Below are 21,930 nucleotides of genomic sequence, written 5' to 3' on the forward strand. Positions count from 1 at the left end.
CCGTTTATAGTCCGACCGATGGCTCAATCGGATTATCAACGACGACAATAAAAATCCCATTGTCAAATAGTTGTTTTGATCTCATTTAACGTAACATGAGTGTACATTAAACTCTAATGATGACATGCATCCTTTATTAAAGTTCAAATAATACAGAAGCAGATCATGTAAATAACTACAAACTCTGAAACGGTCATTTCTCTGTGTGGTCAGCACCTCTTCTATGAGTTGTGTGAATGTCCCGATCTAAGGGGGAGAGATTGAAACTGCACCCGTCTGAATCACACTCTGTCACGGGACGCTCATCCCTCGAGCGCACACGCTTAATGCAGCTAGATTATAACGTGATGACTCGTGACTTACTGAATCATAACATATGTGTCACTCTGTGTTTATTATCATGAAGAACATTGTCAATACACAGCTTCATTAATAAGAGAGAGTTAAAGATGAAGTGAACAGAAAGATGAGAGAGCGTAGTCTTCACCCCATTATACACCGCAACAAAATACACTTTTGATTTGTTTTTGTTTTGGCTTTCCAATATAAATATCTAAAACTCCTTTAAACAACGTACATTTACTTTAGCAGCTATACTGCAGAAGAACAGTTGTTATCTGAGAATGTTGAATATAATATTAATAAATCATTAGTTGCAGCCCTTATTTGATATGTGCAGAGATTTGTTACGTATGTATACATGATACTCTTCGCTTTGAATATCAACAATATCGATAGCCTATTAATAATAATATCTGTGTTTTAGACGTAGGCTATTTATATCGTACAAGAGAAACTCTTCTTCTGACAGTCATTAAACACTGCGAGCATCACTTTTCTTTTCTTGAATGATTAAATGCTTTGTTCCGCCGTCATTATTGCTTACTGATTTTTGTGTAGCATCCCATCCGCAGCTGTTGCTTAAAGTCCCACATCTGTAAACTCCTTTAAAGACAACTCCCTCACCCACCTGTCTATACGCCGTCTTTACATGTAGTGCACGTCATCGAATATTTGTATCGGACTGCAGTGTTTAGAGGACGTATAAACAGCACATTCAGATTGAAGAAAATGAGTGCATGTAAACACAGCCACTGTCTTATATCCCTGTTTTACCAACAGACAAAAGTTTGCTGCTCGAACCACTAACGTCAAAGCTTTCAAAACAACAGCATCTCAAAATCACTCTCATTACACCGTAAACACCCGATGCAGCGATGAGTTGACGGGCATCCCGTATCGTGCAGCGGCTCCAACCACTTTATTTCCCCCGTCTAATAAAATATTTATCTATATGTGAATTGATTGCTAGAAATTGTATTAATTGGGCTAATTAATTTAAATAATTTCTGATTCTGTATTAAACTACTTTGGATGTTAGAAGGCTCTCAAAACTCCTAAAAATGTTTAAAGATAAAATAATGTTAATTACAAATAACATAGTATGAATTGATCATGAATTTATTTGTTTTAGTTCATTTGTACCTCCAAACCTGACTCCTTTATGCTTTCCCCCCACTTCAATGAGAGTAGAGTTGCAACGCAGTGACGTTATATATTTAATATAGTTATTGACAATAAACCATGGTGGAGACATAAAAACAACCCCCATTTCTGTCATTTTTATCTGTCATGTGCATCCGTCCAAAGACACACCAGTAATTGTGCTAAAAAGTCTGTTCTGTTTTTTTAATTTTCCACAATTAATAGTATAATTCTCCTTAATCTCCATATAATAATTAATATCTGTTATCAGCCACCATCAGTGTCCTAATGATCCATACCTGTATGTTTCTGAATGTACTCAGACACGAATATTGTTGATTGATCTTTCGATTTTCTTAGACGTCATACATGTTGTGTGTTTGTGTTTCAGTACTGCTGCAAATGTCGCTGGATATGCAGAGTCAGCAGTTTCTGCAGTTCATGCTGGATGAGATCCACTCAAAGGTACACACACACCCTTATAAACATTTTAGGTCGTGGAAAGACTCAGATGCAAGTGGATATCAGGAAGCACAACTGTGTGATACTCTCATTGGTCAACAGATGCCCATGTCAGTGTGTTGCAATACTATATTGAAATGTACTCCACTCTTGGTCACATGATGGGTCGTCCCTTTCTCAAACCCTTACGTTTACCCATGCGGTGTCTTCACCATGCACCGTCAGCACAGTGTGGTGTCCCCTCAGATTAAGGGTCAGTAAAGCATCTCTCTGTTCCAGTTGAGTGATGGCAGCAGGGTGAAGGATTCTCTGCCATCTGTCATGCTTCTGGGTAAACTGCTGGACGCTCATCCTGCTCTGAGACAAACACTGACGTCCAGCCACTGTAAGACACAAACACCACTGCACATGTCAGTCTTTACATCACTTATCTTGAGTCAAACAGATCACTTCATTAGAGTCAGTGCTCATAAACACCTCTCCAATCATCACAACACACACTTTGTGTTTTTCTGCGTGTGTGTGTGTGTAGTGTGTGTGTTGGAGTGTGTTTGTGGAGGTCTGCTGGTGTCAGATGAGGATCTGAAGGCCGCTGTGTGTTACGTGCTGTTGAGAGTCTGGAGCTCCAGCGCTGCCGTCCACACGCTGACAAACACTCAGCGAGAGAGAATGTGTGTGTTACTGCTGCACACACTCTCCCACACACACTCAACTACTGTCACCATCAACTGCCTGGGTAAGCAAGTGTAACAGGAGCCAGCTGGCACATGTGATGGCTGTGTGGTATGTGTAAACCTCACTTCTCTGGCCAAAAGAGGCCGTACCAGCTGTAAGCAGGAATATGTGCATGACTTTTAAAACAACAGTAAAATGTAAGTAATGCGCTGGAGAGAAACAACTCTTAAATGCATCAAACAGAACAAGCACTCAACACACCTGACTCCGGAACACAATAAACTGCGTGCTTGTGATCAGTGGAGTGTTTATAAAGTTCTCCTGTGCGTGGGACAACTTGCGTCATGTTTTTTCTGCTTCAACTTGTTGTTTTTCAAACGAGTTTTATCATGCAAACATATTTTTGTACTACTGTAAGGTGACATCACTGATGGAATTTCTCTAGGGATGGCGTACAGGTCCGACTAATCGATAGTTAAATTCAGTGTGAATTATTTTCATTAACGATGTTTATCAGTTAGTTGTTGCTGCACTACTCGACAACAGGGAAAAACTGTGGATTTCAGATGTGTAGTGATTTGATTTAAAGCAGATGTTACAGTCTGTTCAGTGTGTGTGTGTGTGTGTGTGTGTGTGTGTGTGTGTGTGTGTGTGTGTGTGTGTGTGTGTGTGTGTGTGTTTCAGGTGTTCTGAAGCAGATGTTGCAGTTCTTTGAGGTGGTGTGTGTGTTGATGAGTCTACAGGAATGCAGTGAAGAGCCGCTGACTTACCAACCACTGCCACTCATCTTGAAGAAGGTCTGAACATATACACAAACAAACACACACTGTCGCACACACTCACACTCACATACAAACACACTGTCACACACACTCACACAAACATACACACACACACACACAAACAAACCAACACACACTGTCGCACACACTCACACTCACAAACAAACACACTGTCACACACTCACACAAACATACACACACACACACACACACAAACAAACCAACACACACTGTCGCACACACTCACACTCACACTCACATACAAACACACTGTCACACACACACACACTCACACAAACATACACACACACAAACAAACAAACACACACTGTCGCGCACACTCACACTCACATACAAACACACTGTCACACACACACACTCACACAAACATACACACACACACACAAACAAACAAACACACACTGTCGCTCACACTCACATACAAACACACTGTCTCACACACTCACACAAACACACACACACACGAACAAACACAGTCGCACACACTCAAACTCGCATACAAACATACTGTCTCACACACACACACACACACAAACAAACACTGTCGCACACACACTCACATACAAACACACTGTCACACAAACAGTCTTGCACACACACACACACAGTGTATCACGCACGCACGCACACACACACATACAAACACACTGTCACACACACTCACACAAACATACACACACACAAACAAACAAACAAACACCTACTGTCTCAAGCACACATACAAACACACACTGTCGCACACACTCACATACAAACACACTGTCACACACACACACACTCACACAAACATACACACGCAAACAAACAAACACACACTGTCGCACACACTCACACTCACATACAAACACACTGTCACACACACACACACACACACACACACAAACACAAATAAACACACATGCACTCACACATGCTCTCACTCATGCACACATACACTCACACACACACAAACACAAATGCACTCGCACACACGTACTCACACACTGACAGTAGAGCTGACAGTACTACACTCTTATTGGTAGCAGAAAGCATTAATTTAATAAAATATACATATAATGAGCAAACAAATGAAGAACTTCATGAACAATGTGTGTGTGGACCTGCACACAATCAATCTAAGAACAAAAGCAGAAGTACAAGTACAGCAGCGTAACGGTAATACTGTGTGTGTGTGTGTGTGTGTGTGTGTGTGTGTGTTTTAGGTGTTGTTGAGCACTCAGGACTCTCTTCAGGTGGTGTCTGTTCACTGTGTGTGTGCTATCCTCATTCACTCACCCGCTCACTTCAGTTCATCATTCATTCACGCTGATTTCCCTGGTGAGACATTCACAATCACATCATTGACTTTCAGGATGTCAGACTGAGATGCTACAATTTACACATTATCATTGCAGTATTATACAGTGTTGAACATTTAGATCACTTCATCCATTCAGTGAATACATGACTTATAAATGACAAACTATATAGATACTGGCATGTACACATTTATGGTAAAGCCAGAGGAGGATGAGTCTGAATGTAATGAATACATTTTCCCAATAAAAGTGACTTGCAGTAGGACACATGTCACATCACTTTTAATCTCATTAGTGAAAAATAAATCTCTTTCTCTCAGGGGTGATTTACATACTTATGGAATATTTGCTTTGTTGTATCTTCCTCGTGTGTATGTCTCAGAGTTTCTGTTTGAGTGTGTGTGTAGCAGCAGTGATGTGTTGATGTGTTCAGTGTTCAGTTGTCTACTGCTGCTGTCTGAAGATCCGCTCTTCTTCTCACAGTGTCACTCTGTGTACGGTAAGACTCTTACTTCATCCAGTGTAGAGTTTAGATTGAGAACTATCCTGTAAGTGTAATAACTAGAAGTGTGTGTGTGTGTGTGTGTGTGTGTGTGTGTGTGTGTGTGTGTTTGAGGTATTGAGCCGTTAGTGCGTAGTTTAAAAGAGACTCTGGGAAAATCCAACATTGAGGTGCAGAAACGAGGACTGGAGCTGCTGACAGCTGTACTGGAGAGGTCACACACACTCTCTCTTTAGACACACTATAAACACAGTTACATTATGCAAACACAGCTGAATAACAACACTAGTGTGTGTGTGTAGGCAGCCTGCAGGTGTGCGTCTGTTCCCGTCCGGTTCTGAGTTCTCTGCTGTCACGGATGTCATCGTGGAGGGCGTGGCCTCTTCCTGTCTGCAGGTGTCCATCCATGCAGTGTTGGCAGCGACTGTCCTCTTCAGGTAATACAAACACACAGATACACACTCAAGCAGTCAGATGCTTCATAAAGTCTTGTGTGTGTCTGTACAGGCCGCATCATCAGTCCAGTCCGGTTCAGCTGTCAGACATCAGGAGAATCGTGGAGGTTGTGATGTCCAAATGTACAGAATATCATCACATACACAACAGAGTGAGTGTGTATGTGTTCAGTGGCCCTCTGACGTGTTTAAACATGCAACCGTTCATATACCAGCTCAATTCTTAGACACAAAAGCCGCCTTTTCACTGTCTCCGACAGTCATGTCCCACCCTCATAGTTCCCCCTAGTGGCAGTCGTGATGAACCGTCACTGCTTGCAATGGACTTTAGTCAAAATAAGGACCAGTGGTTTACCTCCGATTACGATGACATTAATGTGAGTGATTTAGTTGAGCAGATGGATGAGTTAAATTACCAGGCACTCGGCCAACAACCTGGAGGATCTCGTCAAATTGCTCTTGTGAAATACTCATAGAAATCGTCCCCTTTGAGGCGTATCTCCTGCACTAAACAGTGATACTCGCTGAGATGCTTCCTCTGAGCCAGGTAGTGTTTTACCCACACTGACTTGCAGTATTTCTGTTTGCGTCTCCAGTGAAGGAGTGCAACAGCAAGAGCATTTACAAACATCAAGTGTTTATGGTAAACTTAAACCAAAAAGTATAGAATACATCACATCCGGTCAGGGTGTCGCATACAGTCTAGTCGCTCAAGTTAAAACATTTTAACGCATCCAAAGCTCAAATCGGATCTGAAAATTCTGCATCCCCCCGTGCAACTCGCCATTGGAAATAAATGATTTCCTGTGTGTCGGAGGTCGTATTTGGTGTGCAGTGAAAGGGCGGCTAAAGGCTTCAGCACCACAGGATGTCTACTATGCCAAATACATCATCAGAGAAAGTCACAGCGCTGACTTCATGCGTGTGTGCGTGTGTGTGTGTGTGTGTGTGTGTGTTCAGGAGAGTTCCTGTGGGTCAGAGTTCAGTAATGAATCAGTTAAAGCTGGAGCAGTTCTTCTGCAGATGCTCAAGTGTTTTGATGCAGCCTGCAGGTCAGTAACACATTCTGCTGTGAAATATTCAGTGTGTTTTTAACCTGTTCAAATATAGTTTACTGCTTTAATAGATGATAATGTGTAACTACATCAGCTCATTCAGGACATAAACTGTTTAACAGCAGACTTGAGGATGTTTATTTGTGTTAGTAAGAATTGTGTGTGTGTTTAGTCTGGCAGAGGTGTGTATGTGTGAGTCGGCTCTGAAGGACAGTGTGTGTTCAGCTTCACAACAGCAGGAAACACTGGAGTCTCTGTGTGTATATCTACTGCACTGCTGCGACACCACCTGCATCCCGACTGTCACTGTAAGACACACACACACACACACACCGTCCCTACGGTTACCATGAGTTCAAAGCAGCATTATTCAATGTTACAGTAATAATGCATTTGTGAGTCACACACATGTGTGTTTTGTACTATACTGATGTGTGTGTGTGTGTGTGTGTGTGTGTGTGTGTGTGTGTGTGTGTAGAGAGTCTGTGAGCGTGTTTCTTCTCCACAGGTGCTGCAGGTCTTTTTCTCAGTTTTGTCTCGTCATTTTTCTCTGAGTCCTGCTCACATGTTGTCCTTCTGCAGAAAACTCGGTGAGGGGTAAGAGGTGAAAGGTCACAGGAAAGCTGGAGTGAACATGAACATACGATATAGACCTGTGTGCACTGAGAGGGAAAAACAAAGAGATTCATCTCTGTGAACGTTTGTGATTTTTACTTCTCTCTGTCTCTCAGCCTCCTCTGGTTTCATCAGACTGACTCTAGAGAACAGAGCTCAACTGTGTTCAGGAAACAGGTGAACACACACGCATAAACACACACACATACAAACAAACAGACGCATGTATACAAACAAAAACACGCAAACACACACACATACAAACAAATAAACACACACACGCAAACAACACACACATAAACACACACATATACATACAAACAAACGCACACATACAAACAAAAACACGCAAACAAACACACACACATACAAACAAACACACACACATACAAGCAAACAAACACACACGCACACATACAAATGAAAACACGCAAACAAACACACATAAAAACAAATAAACAAAAACACGCAAACAAACACACACACACACAAACACACGCATACAAACAAGCACGCACACATAAACACACACACATACAAACAAACAAATGCACGCAAACAAACACATACATAAAACAAATAAACAAACAAAAACACACAAACAAACACACACACACGCATACAAACAAGCACGCACACATACAAACAAAAACACGCAAACAAACACACACACACATACAAATAAACATACAAACACACACAAACAAACAAACACACACACATACAAACAAGCATGCACACACATACAAACACACACACACTCACATACAAACACACACATGCGCGCACACACACACTCGCAAGCGCACATACAAACGAACACATGCACTCACACACAAACATACTCTCTCACACACACACACACATACATAGATACACACACATATACAAACAAGCACACACATACAAACAAACACAAACAAACACACACACACACACACAAGGATTGCTTTTTTGAATGTTCATGTGTGAAACGTTTGACTCTCTTTCAGGAATGTGTCTCTGAATCTGGTCTGCTGTGATTTCCTTCTCAAACTCTGTATGTGTCTGTTCACTCAGTCAGACACTTCGAGCAGTGACCATCAAGGTAGTGTGTGTGTGTGTGTGTGTGTGTGTGTGTGTGTGTGTGAGTTTTTCACCTGAAAACAAAACCCCATAGACTTACACTGAAGGAGGGACTTGAGTCAGAATATCACAGAGACTCTTTTCACTTGAGACTGAAAACAACTCTCAAAACTCTGTGCTGAGTGAGCCGTTATTGTGTGTTGTGTAGCTCATGTGGAGAGTGTACTGCAGGAGTGTTTGTCATCTCTGTGCTGTCGTGTGTGTGACTGGACGTCTGTTCTCACCGATCCTCAACAATCCCTCAGAAACACACAGTACTGCATCATCTACCTGCTGCACCTGTCACTGCGCCACGGAGACAGGTGTGTGTGTGTTTTCAGCGTCCAATAAATCCATACCCACATATTATATCATTCAATACACTATAATGCAATGACAGCAAATGAGATGGTTACAAAATTACATAAATTAAATCGAGTAAATATTATGGAAATTAAATGAGCTTATTTAAATGTATTGAATTATTTGATGTGTGTGTGTGTGTGCAGGCTGCTGTGTGACTCTTTAGTGTTCTCCGGTGTTGTGCGGTTCATGTGTGTTCAGGATCACACTGATATCTCTCTCCCTCCATCAGTGTTGTGTTCAGTTCTGTATCTGCTGTCAGTCACTCAACACTGCGGTCCTCAACTGGACACCGTGAGAATACACACACTCACTTCAGCTCATAAACACCTCAAACATCTGCTCAAGTTCATCTGTCACTGTATAATGGAGTATAGAATGAGGAAACACACTTAAAACTGCTTTGTCATCAGTCACAATAGAAACAACCAGTTAAACAGGAGGAAGTTGAGAAACAGTGACATAATAAACGTAAAGCAGAATCAACCAGCACAAGAGTACAGTCATGAGCCAAGTCTGTGTTCGAAGGACACTTCAGTAATTATAAGAAGGAGATACAGTATGTCATATTAGATTGTCTGTCTGTGTTCAGGCTGCAGTGAAGAGCATCAGTCGAGCTCTGTCCTGCTGTCCTCTCCTCTTCTCTCTCTCCTCTCTTCATCCCTCTATCCTGAGCTTCATCTTCTCGTATCCTGAGCTCTCAGAGCACTTTGGAGTCACAGCACTGACAGGAAATCTCACCAGCGGGTCAGAAGCGGGTCAGGAAGAGGATCAGATGCAGTCAGAGCTGCTGGAGCTGCTTCAGAAACACCCTGCATCTCTGATGTCTATGATGGTGACTCAAACACACACACACACACAGGATGCATTCAAAATCTATTAGACATGTTTTTAATGGCCCATGCTTGCTGCCAGTTATGATCAAGATCACCTACAAAAACACACCACCAATTAAAGACAATGCAAGAATACATCCTGTGTGTGTGTGTTCAGGTGGTGGTGTGTGAAGCAGAGTCAGCAGTGGCACATAGAGCTGCAGGTGTGTTGAGGTGTTTCCTGTGTTCAGGTGACAGCAGCAGAATGTCTGATCTCTGTGATCGGATTAAATCAGCTCTTCTGTTACTCCTGCAGAAACTCACACACACAGGTCAGAACCAGCTGCACTCGTCCTGCTAGCAGACTAGAAACAGTTTGAGTTTAGTCCAGGTTTTCACACCTATAAGAATGTTTCTGATGATATTCAGTATGTGATTTTGTCTTTCAGATAGAGTGTCTGTGTTGTTGGGCGTGTTGTCTCTGGTTCAGAGTAACGCAAGTCATAGTGAAATGGATCACACAGACTTTAAATTGCTTTACCATGGTGATTTTACATATAAACTATGTATAGACACAAACAGACACACACACACAGACACTCACTCAGACACACACGCACAGACACTCACACAGACACACACATACACACACAGACACTCACACAAACACACACAGACACTCACTCACAGACACTCACACAGACACTCACACACACAGATACTCGCACACACACACAGACGCTCACACTCACTCACACAAACACACAGACACTCACACAGACACACACACACACACACAGACACTCACACTCACTCACACACAGATACTCGCACACACACACAGACACACACACACACAGACACTCACACAGACACTCACACACACACACAGACACTCACACAGACACTCACACAGACACTCACACAGACACTCACACACACACACAGACACTCACACAGACACACACACACACAGACACTCACACTCACTCACACAGACACTCACTCACACAGACACTCACTCACACACACACACACACACACAGACACTCACTCACACAGACAGACACACACACACACACACACACACACAGCCACTCACACTCACTCACACAGCCACTCACACAGTTTTGAGGGATTTTATTAACATGTACAGTATATCAATCATTCACTTGTATGTCCGTGTCTGTGTGTCTGTGTCTGTGTGTGTGTAGTGAGTAATCTGGTTGGGAAGATGAACTCCAGTGACTCAGAGCTGCTGTTGTCTGCGTTAAACTGCCTGTACTGTTTCCTGTGTGTGTGTCCATCACACTGCACTGACAGAGGTAACACGTAGTGTAAATCTTCACACAGTTTTTTATTGTAATCATAACCCTAAATTTAGTCAATATTTCATCGTCATATTCATGAATTTAAGTACATTTTACAAAAAATAAAATAAAAACAACATATTTAGTTGATAATAATGTGCAAATTGACAAAATATGGATCAAACTATAACCGACCAAACTTAAAGTAAAATGTTTAAACTTACAATTAAACATATATCAAACCCAAAATTACCCGTGCATTAAATACATGTGGACGAGGAGCTTGTGAACTGGACTCAGCCTCGTCGCATTTGCCGGGTGGCGGGTGCTATATCACACCCTGGCCACGGTTTAATATACTGTATTTGGTGACTTCCCAGATCCATGGTTTTGCCATTTCCTGATATTGTCGATCATGTCTGTTCGGAATCGGGATCTTTGTAAGACATCGTCAGTATTGGATTACATCATCCTATCGCTCAGCCCTAGTTGTCAGAGATGCTGGTAATAATGTTAACGTTAGATAATTAGCTAATGTTAGCTAGCTAGATATAATGCTACATATGTGATGCATTGTTTTTCATGACAAGCAGCCGGATATGACAGTCGTCATAAGTGTGGAGACTGACAGCTAACGTCGTTAGCGTTAATGAGGGCTAGTGGGGGGAGCTGACTGACTGGGAGTGAGAGATGCTTTGTCGAAGCAGCGGCTGAAAACACAACGTTAGAGATCTTTTGTTATTATGAGAAGTGTAAAGATATTGTTGGTTCATTATGAAACTATGGCGGGACAGATTAGACTGTGGCGGGCCGCCAGTCTGGGTAATTAATGAGAAACACTGAAACTAATAAAAGATGAATATGTTTAATATGTAAGATTAAACAACTGTTGTGAAAAGCTCTTGAAATAAACACATAATAAATGTACTGAAATATGAACTACTTTTAGAAGTGACTCACGTTTAAACAGTTTCAGATATTGTGTTACGTGTAACGTGTTTTTAAGGAAACGGCGTATTCACAACACACGTTACACATTCTGACTAGCGCGTCACTTAGGTCAAGCTCACCTGTTCATTGGCTTCATTGTCTGTGCAGATGTAAGTTGTAATATGACATAGGGGTCGACTGATATGTTTTTTTCAGGACCGATAATGATTATTATTTCGGCCGATAACCGATATTTGGGGCCGATATACATTTGCAGTAAAAATTTAAATTTTTGTGTCAAAATTTAAACTAACACAAACTCCAACACAAAACATCCTTTAAATGGCTCTGAAAAATATAATCGTGATAACTGGCGAGAATCAACGTTAGTGGAGTTGACACTCTTCATGTAGCTTGCTGGCTAGCCCGTTTAGTCGAGCGCAAAAAGGGCAACGGAATTTTATTCACAAAGGAGATGAAAGATTGAATGCAAGCAAAGTTGACATTACGTTTGCTAATCCTCCTAATGTTTGTTAGCTATATCATGTAAAAACACCAACTCATATGGGCAAATACTCTGTTTAATCAGTTCTTATTGCTGCTCGCTGTATTTCTCCGTTACGGTCTACTGTCATTAAAATAACCGCGTCTGCAGCTCTACTTTGCGGCGCCTCATGTCAAGGCCCGGGGGAGAGACGCACCGCGTGCAGAGTGCAAAAGCGCATTAAGTGCTAGAGAAAAATATTCAAGGATACAGCGCTGAAAGATCAGTGCTATCACGCCCCGGAGCACTTGTGGTGTACACAGCTCTGTTGTTTTGTCGCGCTGCAAATCTAAAAAAACACATTTGTAGAAACGGTGAGATGGGGAAACCGTTGTCATGATGTCTTACGGTCTGGATGGAACAAATCCGGGGGCCGGACTCGGGCACTAATTGGTGACTGCTGGCAAAGAGTATTGTGATGTTTATTGCAACTTCAGTATCTGCGTACTTACCTTTTGAAAACAGCTTGTCCTATCAGTGATCCATCTGTCTCTCGTTGCTTTCCTCTTTTCCACCTCTCCCCCTCGAATACGGAGTACAGTGTTGATTGGCCATTTACTCGTGACGTATGTCGTGACTGGTGACAAATGTTTGAGAGTTTGACCATGACTTCCTCTCCTTGCTTTATAGATATGGATTGAAATGTATCACAGTACAAATACAATATGAATAAAATATTCTTTTTTCAATCATCAATTTTTATATAGATACACTCTTGATCGACACTGGAGCGGACAGGTTTAGCTTTATTTGTGAAAATGTCCTCGTTAATACAGCGAAACATGATGGGAACTGACTGGTGAGGACATGTGAAGTGGTTTTGAAGTTAGATATGATTCAGTGTCATTATCTAAGTATGAAAGCATTGTGTATGACAGGTCCTCACTGTAACGTGTGTGTGTAACAGCTGTGTCTCTGCTGCTGGGTAACATCAGGCTCATGGAGTTGTTGGAGGAAGTTTTATCAGTCTCTCCCTCTTCATCCTCCTCTTCATTATCTGCTCTGCACAGCTGTTCACTCCTGCTGCTGTCCTCCCTCATTAACCTACAACACACACACTCTGCACAGGTGAGACACACATACACTCAAAGACATCTAGCTGGACCTGTCCACCCTCTCTCCACCTGGATGATTCGCATCCCAACCATCAGTTGAACACAACACTGTACAGCTGCTGGTCAGTGTTCTTATCATCTCAAGATTGGACTACTGCAACGCTCTTTTAAGCAGCCTCACACTTCAGCACAATCCTGCAGCTGTGTGTGTGTGTGTGTGTGTGTGTGTGTGTGTTCCTGCCGACCTGTGATCAGTGAATTAGCAGCGTCTGGTGCTCCCATCACAATAAAGTTTAAAGTCTCTTTCTGGAGCCTTCTCTTTCTCTTCCCTGTGGTGGAACAAGACCATTACAACCTTCAAGAAACGCCTGAAGACTGCAGGACTCAAAATCAGGATTAAAGACACTTTCTGTTTTTATTAAATATATTCTAACTTTTTCTCTCTACCATGTTGCACCTTCACTTCTGCTCTTGCTTTTGTACCACACTAATTTACTTTCAAAATTCAGTGATGCAGTACTAATATTATTGCTTTATATAATTAATTGTTTGTTTTTCCTCATTTGTCAGTCGCTTTGAATAAAATGTGTCTGCTAAATGAATGAAATGTGAGGCACAAGTGATGTACACCAAACACCTGATGTATTGTGTGTGTGCGTGTGCGTGCGTGTGCGTGTGTGTGCGTGTGTGTGTGTGTGTGTGTGTGTGTTCAGGTGCACAGGAGCATCAGTATAGATCTTCATAGGATTGTGAGCCGACTCACGTTCAGCAAGAGACACACACACAGTCTGCTTTTGAGTAAGACACTCATATACAACACATTTACACAAACACATCCGCCAAAATAAGAATAATTATCATCTTTGCTGAGTTTGAATTTCTAGATGAGTAGAAAACACAAGCTGTGTTTATTTCATTTACCAGTCTTATTGTGGGTTTGTAGTTTCATTGTTAAAAACAGCTCTGATTTTAGAAATAAGTTATATAATGCATTGGAAGTTATATGATTAAAAAGATACAACTCCCTTAATAAGCATTAGTGTAATTAGTTATATTTTAGTACACTGTATCTAATGTGACTTCATATCCTTCAGTGGTCCATGTGAGTACAGAATGTGATTCACTCATTTCAGACGTTTCTCCCATCACTCACACTACAAACAACAAAGAATGATTGAATAAAGATGAAACAGATTACATTCAGAGAGGAGTTGCTATAGTAATATGGTGTTATACTGTATTTGTGCCATAATTCTGCAAGTGCAAGATGATATTTTGAGCACACAAAAAAGTTTGGTGCACGCAAGATGATATTGAGCATACAAGATGATATTTTGAGCGCACAAAAAAATTGTGCAAGATTATATTTTGAGCACGCAAGATGATATTTTTAACGAACAAAATTATATTTTGAGTGCACAAACATTTTCTGTGCACGCAAGATGATATTTTGAGCATGCAAGATGATATTTAGCGTGCAAGATATTTTGAGCGCACAAAAAAATTGTTCACGCAAGATTATATTTTGAGCGCGTAAGATGTTATTTTGAGCGCATAAAATTACATTATGAGTGCACAAACATTTTCTGTGCACGCAAGATGATATTTTGAGCGTGCAAGATGATATTTTGAGCATGCAAGATGACATTGAGTGTGCAAGATATTTTGAGCGCACAAAATTACATTTTGAGTGCACAAACATTTTCTGTGCACGCAAGATGATATTTTGAGCATGCAAGATGATATTTTGAGCGTGCAAGATGATATTTTGAGCATGCAAGATGATATTTTGGGTGTGCAAGATGATATTTTGCGCACGCAAGATTTCGAGCGCACTAAAAATGTATGTGCACGCGAAATGACACTTGAGCGCACAGTTATATTTTGATATTTTGACAAATTTGAGCATGCAAAATTATATTTTGAGTGAACAAAATATTTTGAGTACACAAAAAAAAATCTGTGCATTCAATATGATGTTTTGAGCACACAAAGATAATTTTTGCACTCAAATAAAGTTTGTTTGAATGTGAACAGAACATTTTTGAGCGCTAAAAATATAATCTTGCGCTTACAGAATTGTGGCATGAATGTAACTCCATATTGTAATAAATGAACATCTGTGTGTGTAGTGTGTAGTGTGAAGTTTGTGCAGGTGTGGTTGGATGTAGATAAGAGTTCACTGGTGTGTGTATGTGAGAGTGCCGCACTGCAGCACCCCCTTCAGGAAGCAGATGGCATTCTGTACCCATTCAGGTACAGTGGCGCAAAGAGCCTAATGATGGCCCTGAGAGGACTCATACTGCAGGTACACACAGGGACAAAAATAACTATTACCTCAGTGATTAAATGTGTCATCGGTTTATTTGAGAAGAGAAGAATTTTACTGTCGGAACTTCATGTGCAGACACATTCTTGACAAGCAAATGAGCACAAAATAAGTAAACAATCATGATGTTTTTGTGACAGGATGTCAATAATTCCTTTTGTCAAAGGGACAAAAGAATATGTGTAATGATATTATGCAAAATACATGTTCACGGCCACTCTAGACATATTTGTCACTGTTAATTCAACTTTGGGCACTTAGCACTGTGTCTGCTTAAAGCATTTTTTCCTCTTACTTGTATATTTAATTAGTCAACTAACAGTGTCCATCAGTGTGTGTTCATGCATCACAGGAGATTTACATCATTCAAGTCATGAAAATTAATTTCCAGCACATCTCAATTTCTGTCAGTTGATTCTACATATTTAACACTTTCTGTCATTGTGTGTGTGTGTGCAGAAAGAGGATCTGGTGATCAGTGCAGCTGTGGACTGTTTGAGGTCTCTGATTGGCTTTCTGCACAGAAGGAACACTGCAATAGGTGTGTGTTTGTGTTAGACCTCTGTATACACATATTTGTTAGTTATAAGTGAGCTTGAAGTGATACAAGACACATCAAACCAGCACAGTTATGAGTTCAGTGCTCATACACAAATATTTGAGAATGCATATACAGAATGCCACTGCTGACCAATCACAATCAAGCATTCCAGAGAACTGTACTAATAAATGACAGTCAGCTTTTAGATGTTGTACTGACTTTGGAAATAAAATGCCATTTGCTTTAGTGATGAACAGAGATCACTGAATGTGTGTGTGTGTGTGTGTGTGTGTGTGTGTGTGTGTGTGTGTGTGTGTGTGTGTGTGTGTGTAGCGCAGCACATGGTGTGTCAGCCCTGGAATCGATTCCTACTCTTCTCTTTACTGTCCTGTGGAGGGACCTGCATACTACACCCTGCTGTACTCAAACTCATTACACTGGTAACACACACACACACACACACACACACACACTTCTGAATCACCTGCAGTAATGCTGATGTTTGTACTGACTGATCTGTGTGTGTGTGTGTGTGTGTGTGTGTGTGCGCAGCTGGTGTGTTTTGGTGGAGGCATCTCACACTGGAAGACAGAAGTGCAGTCAGTGTGTGAGGAGGTGGAGAGACGAGGAGTCACACATCTTAAAGACGACAGCACACACACACTGACACTGCTGCTCGCACAAGTACACAAACGCACACGGACACTGCAGCTCGCACAAGTACACAAACGCACACGGACACTGCCGCTCGCACAAGTACACAAACGCACACGGACACTGCCGCTTGCACAAGTACACAAACGCACATGGACCCTGCTGCTCGCACAAGTACACAAACGCACACGGACACTGCTGCTCGCACACGGACACTGCCGCTCGCACAAGTACACAAACGCACACGGACACTGCTGCTCGCACAAGTACACAAACACACTCGGACACTGCTGCTCACACACGGACACTGCCGCTCGCACAAGTACACAAACGCACACGGACACTGCCGCTCGCACAAGTACACAAACACACACGGACACTGCTGCTCGCACAAGTACACAAACGCACACGGACACTGCCGCTCGCACAAGTACACAAACGCACACGGACACTGCTGCTCGCACACGGACACTGCCGCTCGCACAAGTACACAAACGCACACGGACACTGCCGCTCGCACAAGTACACAAACGCACACGGACACTGCCGCTCGCACAAGTACACAAACGCACACGGACACTGCCGCTCGCACAAGTACACAAACGCACACGGACACTGCCGCTCGCACAAGTACACAAACGCACACGGACACTGCTGCTCGCACAAGTACACAAATGCACACGGACACTGCTGCTCGCACACGGACACTGCCGCTCGCACAAGTACACAAACGCACACGGACACTGCCGCTCGCACAAGTACACAAACGGACACTGCCGCTCGCACAAGTACATGCACAAGTACACAAACACACACGGACACTGCTGCTCGCACAAGTACACAAACGCACACGGACACTGCCGCTCGCACAAGTACACAAACGCACACGGACACTGCCGCTCGCACAAGGACACAAACGCACACGGACACTGCCGCTCGCACAAGTACACAAACGCACACGGACACTGCCGCTCGCACAAGTACACAAACGCACACGGACACTGCCGCTCGCACAAGTACACAAACGCACACGGACACTGCCGCTCGCACAAGTACACAAACGCACACGGACACTGCTGCTCGCACAAGTACACAAACGCACATGGACACTGCTTTGACACTGCAAAATATTGCAGTTTTATTGGGTTTCAATGGGGACATTTTTGTCCTGAAGGTCCTGAGTGTAACTATTTTGTGTACACAGTGTATTATAGATGTATTATAGGAACTGAGATTGAAATATCCAAATTCCCCCAAAAATACACACCTTCGGCAACATTTAAAATAATAGAAAAAAAGTGTCCCGAAGGTCGCACAAGGGTTAAAGCAGATTGAAAGGCCATTTGTTTGATTGTTTACATTCGAATTTTTGACAGTTGGATAATTAATGCAAGTCTATGGGATTGTTCTGATTTTCAAATGTGCGATTTTTTTTATTTATTTTTTTTTTTTTATTTTTTTTTTCGCTGTGTGAAAACCGTATTTTGATCACTAGTGCCACCTTACGGAATTGCAAAAATAAACAATAGCCGCACTATCGGGCCGAACGGTTCTGAGCAAAGTTACAGTAGCATTTACAAGTATAAATCGTTCTCGGCCCAGAATTCTCGGCACGTTTACTCAACCATGTTTAGCCGTGCTGGTAGAATGGGTTTAGTAAGCTACATGGCGACTCGTTTAGTGTGTCTTCATGATTTTATGATGATGGTTTAACTAGTATTGTAGCCTACACTTATTTTTCTACACACCTTTTTCATCAGGGAATTAGATTACTAGCTCATTTAAACTCTAAATATATCAATATATTCTCATATACTATTTTCTTACAATATTTGGTCAATAAATATCCTTTTTAGGTAGTCTGGGAACTTTCTGCATGGCAAACACAAGCCCTCACAAATTATAGTAAACCTCTCGCCTTTTTCTCATTACATTTTTGCGACATGGTCCGTGTCTTTGCTGTTTGTTAGCAGAGTAAAACCAGGGGAAAAATTCCAGTCTTAATAACTGGAATATAGCACGCTGCACTCACTCCAACGCTTACCTCTCGGCGTCGCCAAAAGACGGATCTGTTATACCACGATGGATCGGCACGGGACGGTTTTGCGATAAGAACTGTTCGGCCCGATTGTGGAAAAGAGGCTTTTGTTTTCAAAACGCCCCCCGTCTGCCGTTGGTCAAAAAAACGTATAGCCCCGCCCCCAACTCACGCCATTGGTCGAGTCAGTGTCGTGTCTCTCAAAACAAACAGAGGAATTTTCAAAGCGCCATAAAGACACAGTGTTTACAGTTTTCGAGAAAATCAACCTATGAATGGCTTACGTACAGTTGTCATTGCTTCAGGTTCTGCACACATGACCCAAACAGCTTTATCTGATGTGTGTGTGTGTGTGTGTGTGTGTGTGTGTGTGTGTGTGTAGTGCTGTGCTCTCTCTCCTCCTGATGATCTGAGGATGAAGATGGACCGTATACTGGACTCACTCAAACATCTTCCTCCATCGGACGCCCCTACTCAACACATACTGTATCCTTACTACACAAAACACACATACAGATGTGTCTTTCCTCTGATCTGTGTGTGTGTGTGTCCTTAACAGTGTGTCAGTCGTGTTGGACAGGTCTCTGTGTGTGTGTGTCTCATGATCCATCCAAACACACAATCAACACACAATAACACACATTACTGAAGATTTTTCTGTTTCAGCTTGAGATGTTTTGTTTGTGTTAAATACACTATTTATTTCTTCTTCATCATTTTATGGATGTATGTGATGTGAATCCGTTTGTAATTGTTAACAGATAAATATCAGTATTTATTATGTTCTTCATCTGTGTAGTTCAAAGAATTAAAGCAAATCCAATATGATCAATGACTGATAATTGGTGATCATGATGACGTCACCTCGTCACTCAAACAGTTCCGGCAGACTGGAGCACACCCGCGGCATGTAAATGATCCGATAACACTTGGCTGATAAACGCATTTGACCGTTGATTGTGCGCTTTGTGTTTCAGGTGAGTGCAGTTCTGATCTGAGATCATTACACGACCACAGCTGCAACATCTGCACTCACTAATGCTGCTCGATATTATTGATTATATGCATAAACACCGAATATCTTCAGTAAGTGTCATTCTCTCGTTTATAGTGTATTGTGAATGTCTCGTGTTTAATGCAATGTGTCCTGAAGTGGCAAATGCATCAGTATCTTAAACAGAGACCAGTTCAACCAGTCAGATCTGTTCACATTTAATCTGAATCCATTCTGCAGGTCTCCTGTAAAACATGCTTTTAAATCACAAGTGGTGATGGTATTATCTTTAAAATATGCAATAGTAGTATCTTGTTTTTTTGAACACTGCAATTGTGTAAAACCATGATATTCTTTGTAGTGCAGTAACAATTAAATATCATGGTATTTTATTATAGTAATCAAACTGTGCCGTGGTATTACCATTACTGAACCATTATGTTCACATTGCAAAATTGTCTACAAAAATGTTTGTTGTCGAATAGTCGTTTGATGTCATTTAACGTAACATGAGATCATATTAAACTCTAATGATGATGCATGAGAGCAGCACTGCAGTTCACGACTGAGGAAGAATTACACAGCTCACAGTCCAGATGCAGGCTAAACTTTCCAAAAAACTTCAGCTGATGTAGATCACAAAGTATGAGGGAATTATAATGCAAACATACCAAATAAGTAAATACAGAAGCACTCTCATTGTAGAATAAGTGGAGCTGGAGCTCTTTAAAGGAAACACCCCGGCGTTACATCTTTAATGCGGTTATATTTAATGCGTTACATCATTAATGCAGCAGTTATATTTAATGCGTTACATCTTTAATGCAGCAGTTATATTTAATGCGTTACATCTTTAATGCAGCAGTTATATTTAATGCGTTACATCTTTAATGCAGCAGTTATATTTAATGCATTACAACATTAATGCAGCAGTTATATTTAATGCGTTACATCATTAATGCAGCAGTTATATTTAATGCGTTACATCTTTAATGCAGCAGTTATATTTAATGCGTTACATCTTTAATGCAGCAGTTATATTTAATGCGTTACATCTTTAATGCAGCAGTTATATTTAATGCGTTACATCTTTAATGCAGCAGTTATATTTAATGCGTTACATCTTTAATGCAGCAGTTATATTTAATGTGTTACATCATTAATGCAGCAGTTATATTTAATGTGTTACATCATTAATGCAGCAGTTATATTTAATGCGTTACATCATTAATGCAGCAGTTATATTTAATGCGTTACATCTTTAATGCAGCAGTTATATTTAATGCGTTACAACATTAATGCAGCAGTTATATTGAATGCGTTACATCATTAATGCAGCAGTTATATTTAATGCGTTACATCTTTAATGCAGCAGTTATATTTAATGCATTACAACATTAATGCAGCAGTTATATTTAATGCGTTACATCATTAATGCAGCAGTTATATTTAATGCGTTACATCTTTAATGCAGCAGTTATATTTAATGCATTACAACATTAATGCAGCAGTTATATTTAATGCGTTACATCATTAATGCAGCAGTTATATTTAATGCATTACATCTTTAATGCGGTTATATTTAATGCGTTACAACATTAATGCAGCAGTTATATTTAATGCGTTACATCATTAATGCAGCAGTTATATTTAATGCATTACATCATTAATGCAGCAGTTATATTTAATGCGTTACATCATTAATGCAGCAGTTATATTTAATGCGTTACAACATTAATGCAGCAGTTATATTTAATGCGTTACAACATTAATGCAGCAGTTATATTTAATGCGTTACAACATTAATGCAGCAGTTATATTTAATGCGTTACAACATTAATGCAGCAGTTATATTGAATGCGTTACATCATTAATGCAGCAGTTATATTTAATGCGTTACATC

The 21,930-nt window shown here is 41.1% G+C and overlaps 1 protein-coding gene across 31 annotated transcripts in view; it reads left to right on the plus strand.

The window, feature by feature from the left end:
• The window catches only part of LOC127449811 (meiosis inhibitor protein 1), a 71,102-nt gene that overhangs the window by 9,023 nt on the left and 40,149 nt on the right, over positions 1-21,930 (plus strand). For 3 of the 31 annotated variants that reach the window (XR_007898808.1, XR_007898806.1, XR_007898805.1), the window contains exons 4-31: positions 1,877-1,950; positions 2,227-2,332; positions 2,480-2,683; positions 3,307-3,419; positions 4,628-4,742; positions 5,106-5,222; positions 5,340-5,439; positions 5,528-5,662; positions 5,733-5,832; positions 6,641-6,732; positions 6,908-7,043; positions 7,214-7,325; positions 7,467-7,527; positions 8,343-8,437; positions 8,624-8,777; positions 8,964-9,111; positions 9,410-9,652; positions 9,811-9,964; positions 10,082-10,177; positions 10,847-10,957; positions 13,324-13,484; positions 14,185-14,269; positions 15,604-15,779; positions 16,260-16,341; positions 16,675-16,781; positions 16,894-17,061; positions 19,416-19,519; positions 19,601-20,119. Coding sequence is in view for 13 of the 31 variants with exons in the window: in XM_051713377.1 (XP_051569337.1) it covers positions 1,877-1,950; positions 2,227-2,332; positions 2,480-2,683; positions 3,307-3,419; positions 4,628-4,742; positions 5,106-5,222; positions 5,340-5,439; positions 5,528-5,662; positions 5,733-5,832; positions 6,641-6,732; positions 6,908-7,043; positions 7,214-7,325; positions 7,467-7,527; positions 8,343-8,437; positions 8,624-8,777; positions 8,964-9,111; positions 9,410-9,652; positions 9,811-9,964; positions 10,082-10,177; positions 10,847-10,957; positions 13,324-13,484; positions 14,185-14,269; positions 15,604-15,779; positions 16,260-16,341; positions 16,675-16,781; positions 16,894-17,061; positions 19,416-19,519; positions 19,601-19,682 (3,431 nt within the window). In the remaining 18 variants the exon portion in view is untranslated. Of the gene's footprint in view, positions 1-1,876; positions 1,951-2,226; positions 2,333-2,479; positions 2,684-3,306; positions 3,420-4,627; positions 4,743-5,105; positions 5,223-5,339; positions 5,440-5,527; positions 5,663-5,732; positions 5,833-6,640; positions 6,733-6,907; positions 7,044-7,213; positions 7,326-7,466; positions 7,528-8,342; positions 8,438-8,623; positions 8,778-8,963; positions 9,112-9,409; positions 9,653-9,810; positions 9,965-10,081; positions 10,178-10,846; positions 10,958-13,323; positions 13,594-14,184; positions 14,270-15,603; positions 15,780-16,259; positions 16,342-16,674; positions 16,782-16,893; positions 17,062-19,415; positions 19,581-19,600; positions 21,833-21,930 lie in introns of those variants that run through there. The other 28 variants (XM_051713374.1, XM_051713373.1, XR_007898807.1 and 25 more) reach the window with 27 other exon arrangements.

Source organism: Myxocyprinus asiaticus, chromosome 13 (assembly GCF_019703515.2).
Source record: "Myxocyprinus asiaticus isolate MX2 ecotype Aquarium Trade chromosome 13, UBuf_Myxa_2, whole genome shotgun sequence".
Classification (NCBI taxonomy): Eukaryota; Metazoa; Chordata; class Actinopteri; order Cypriniformes; family Catostomidae; genus Myxocyprinus; species Myxocyprinus asiaticus.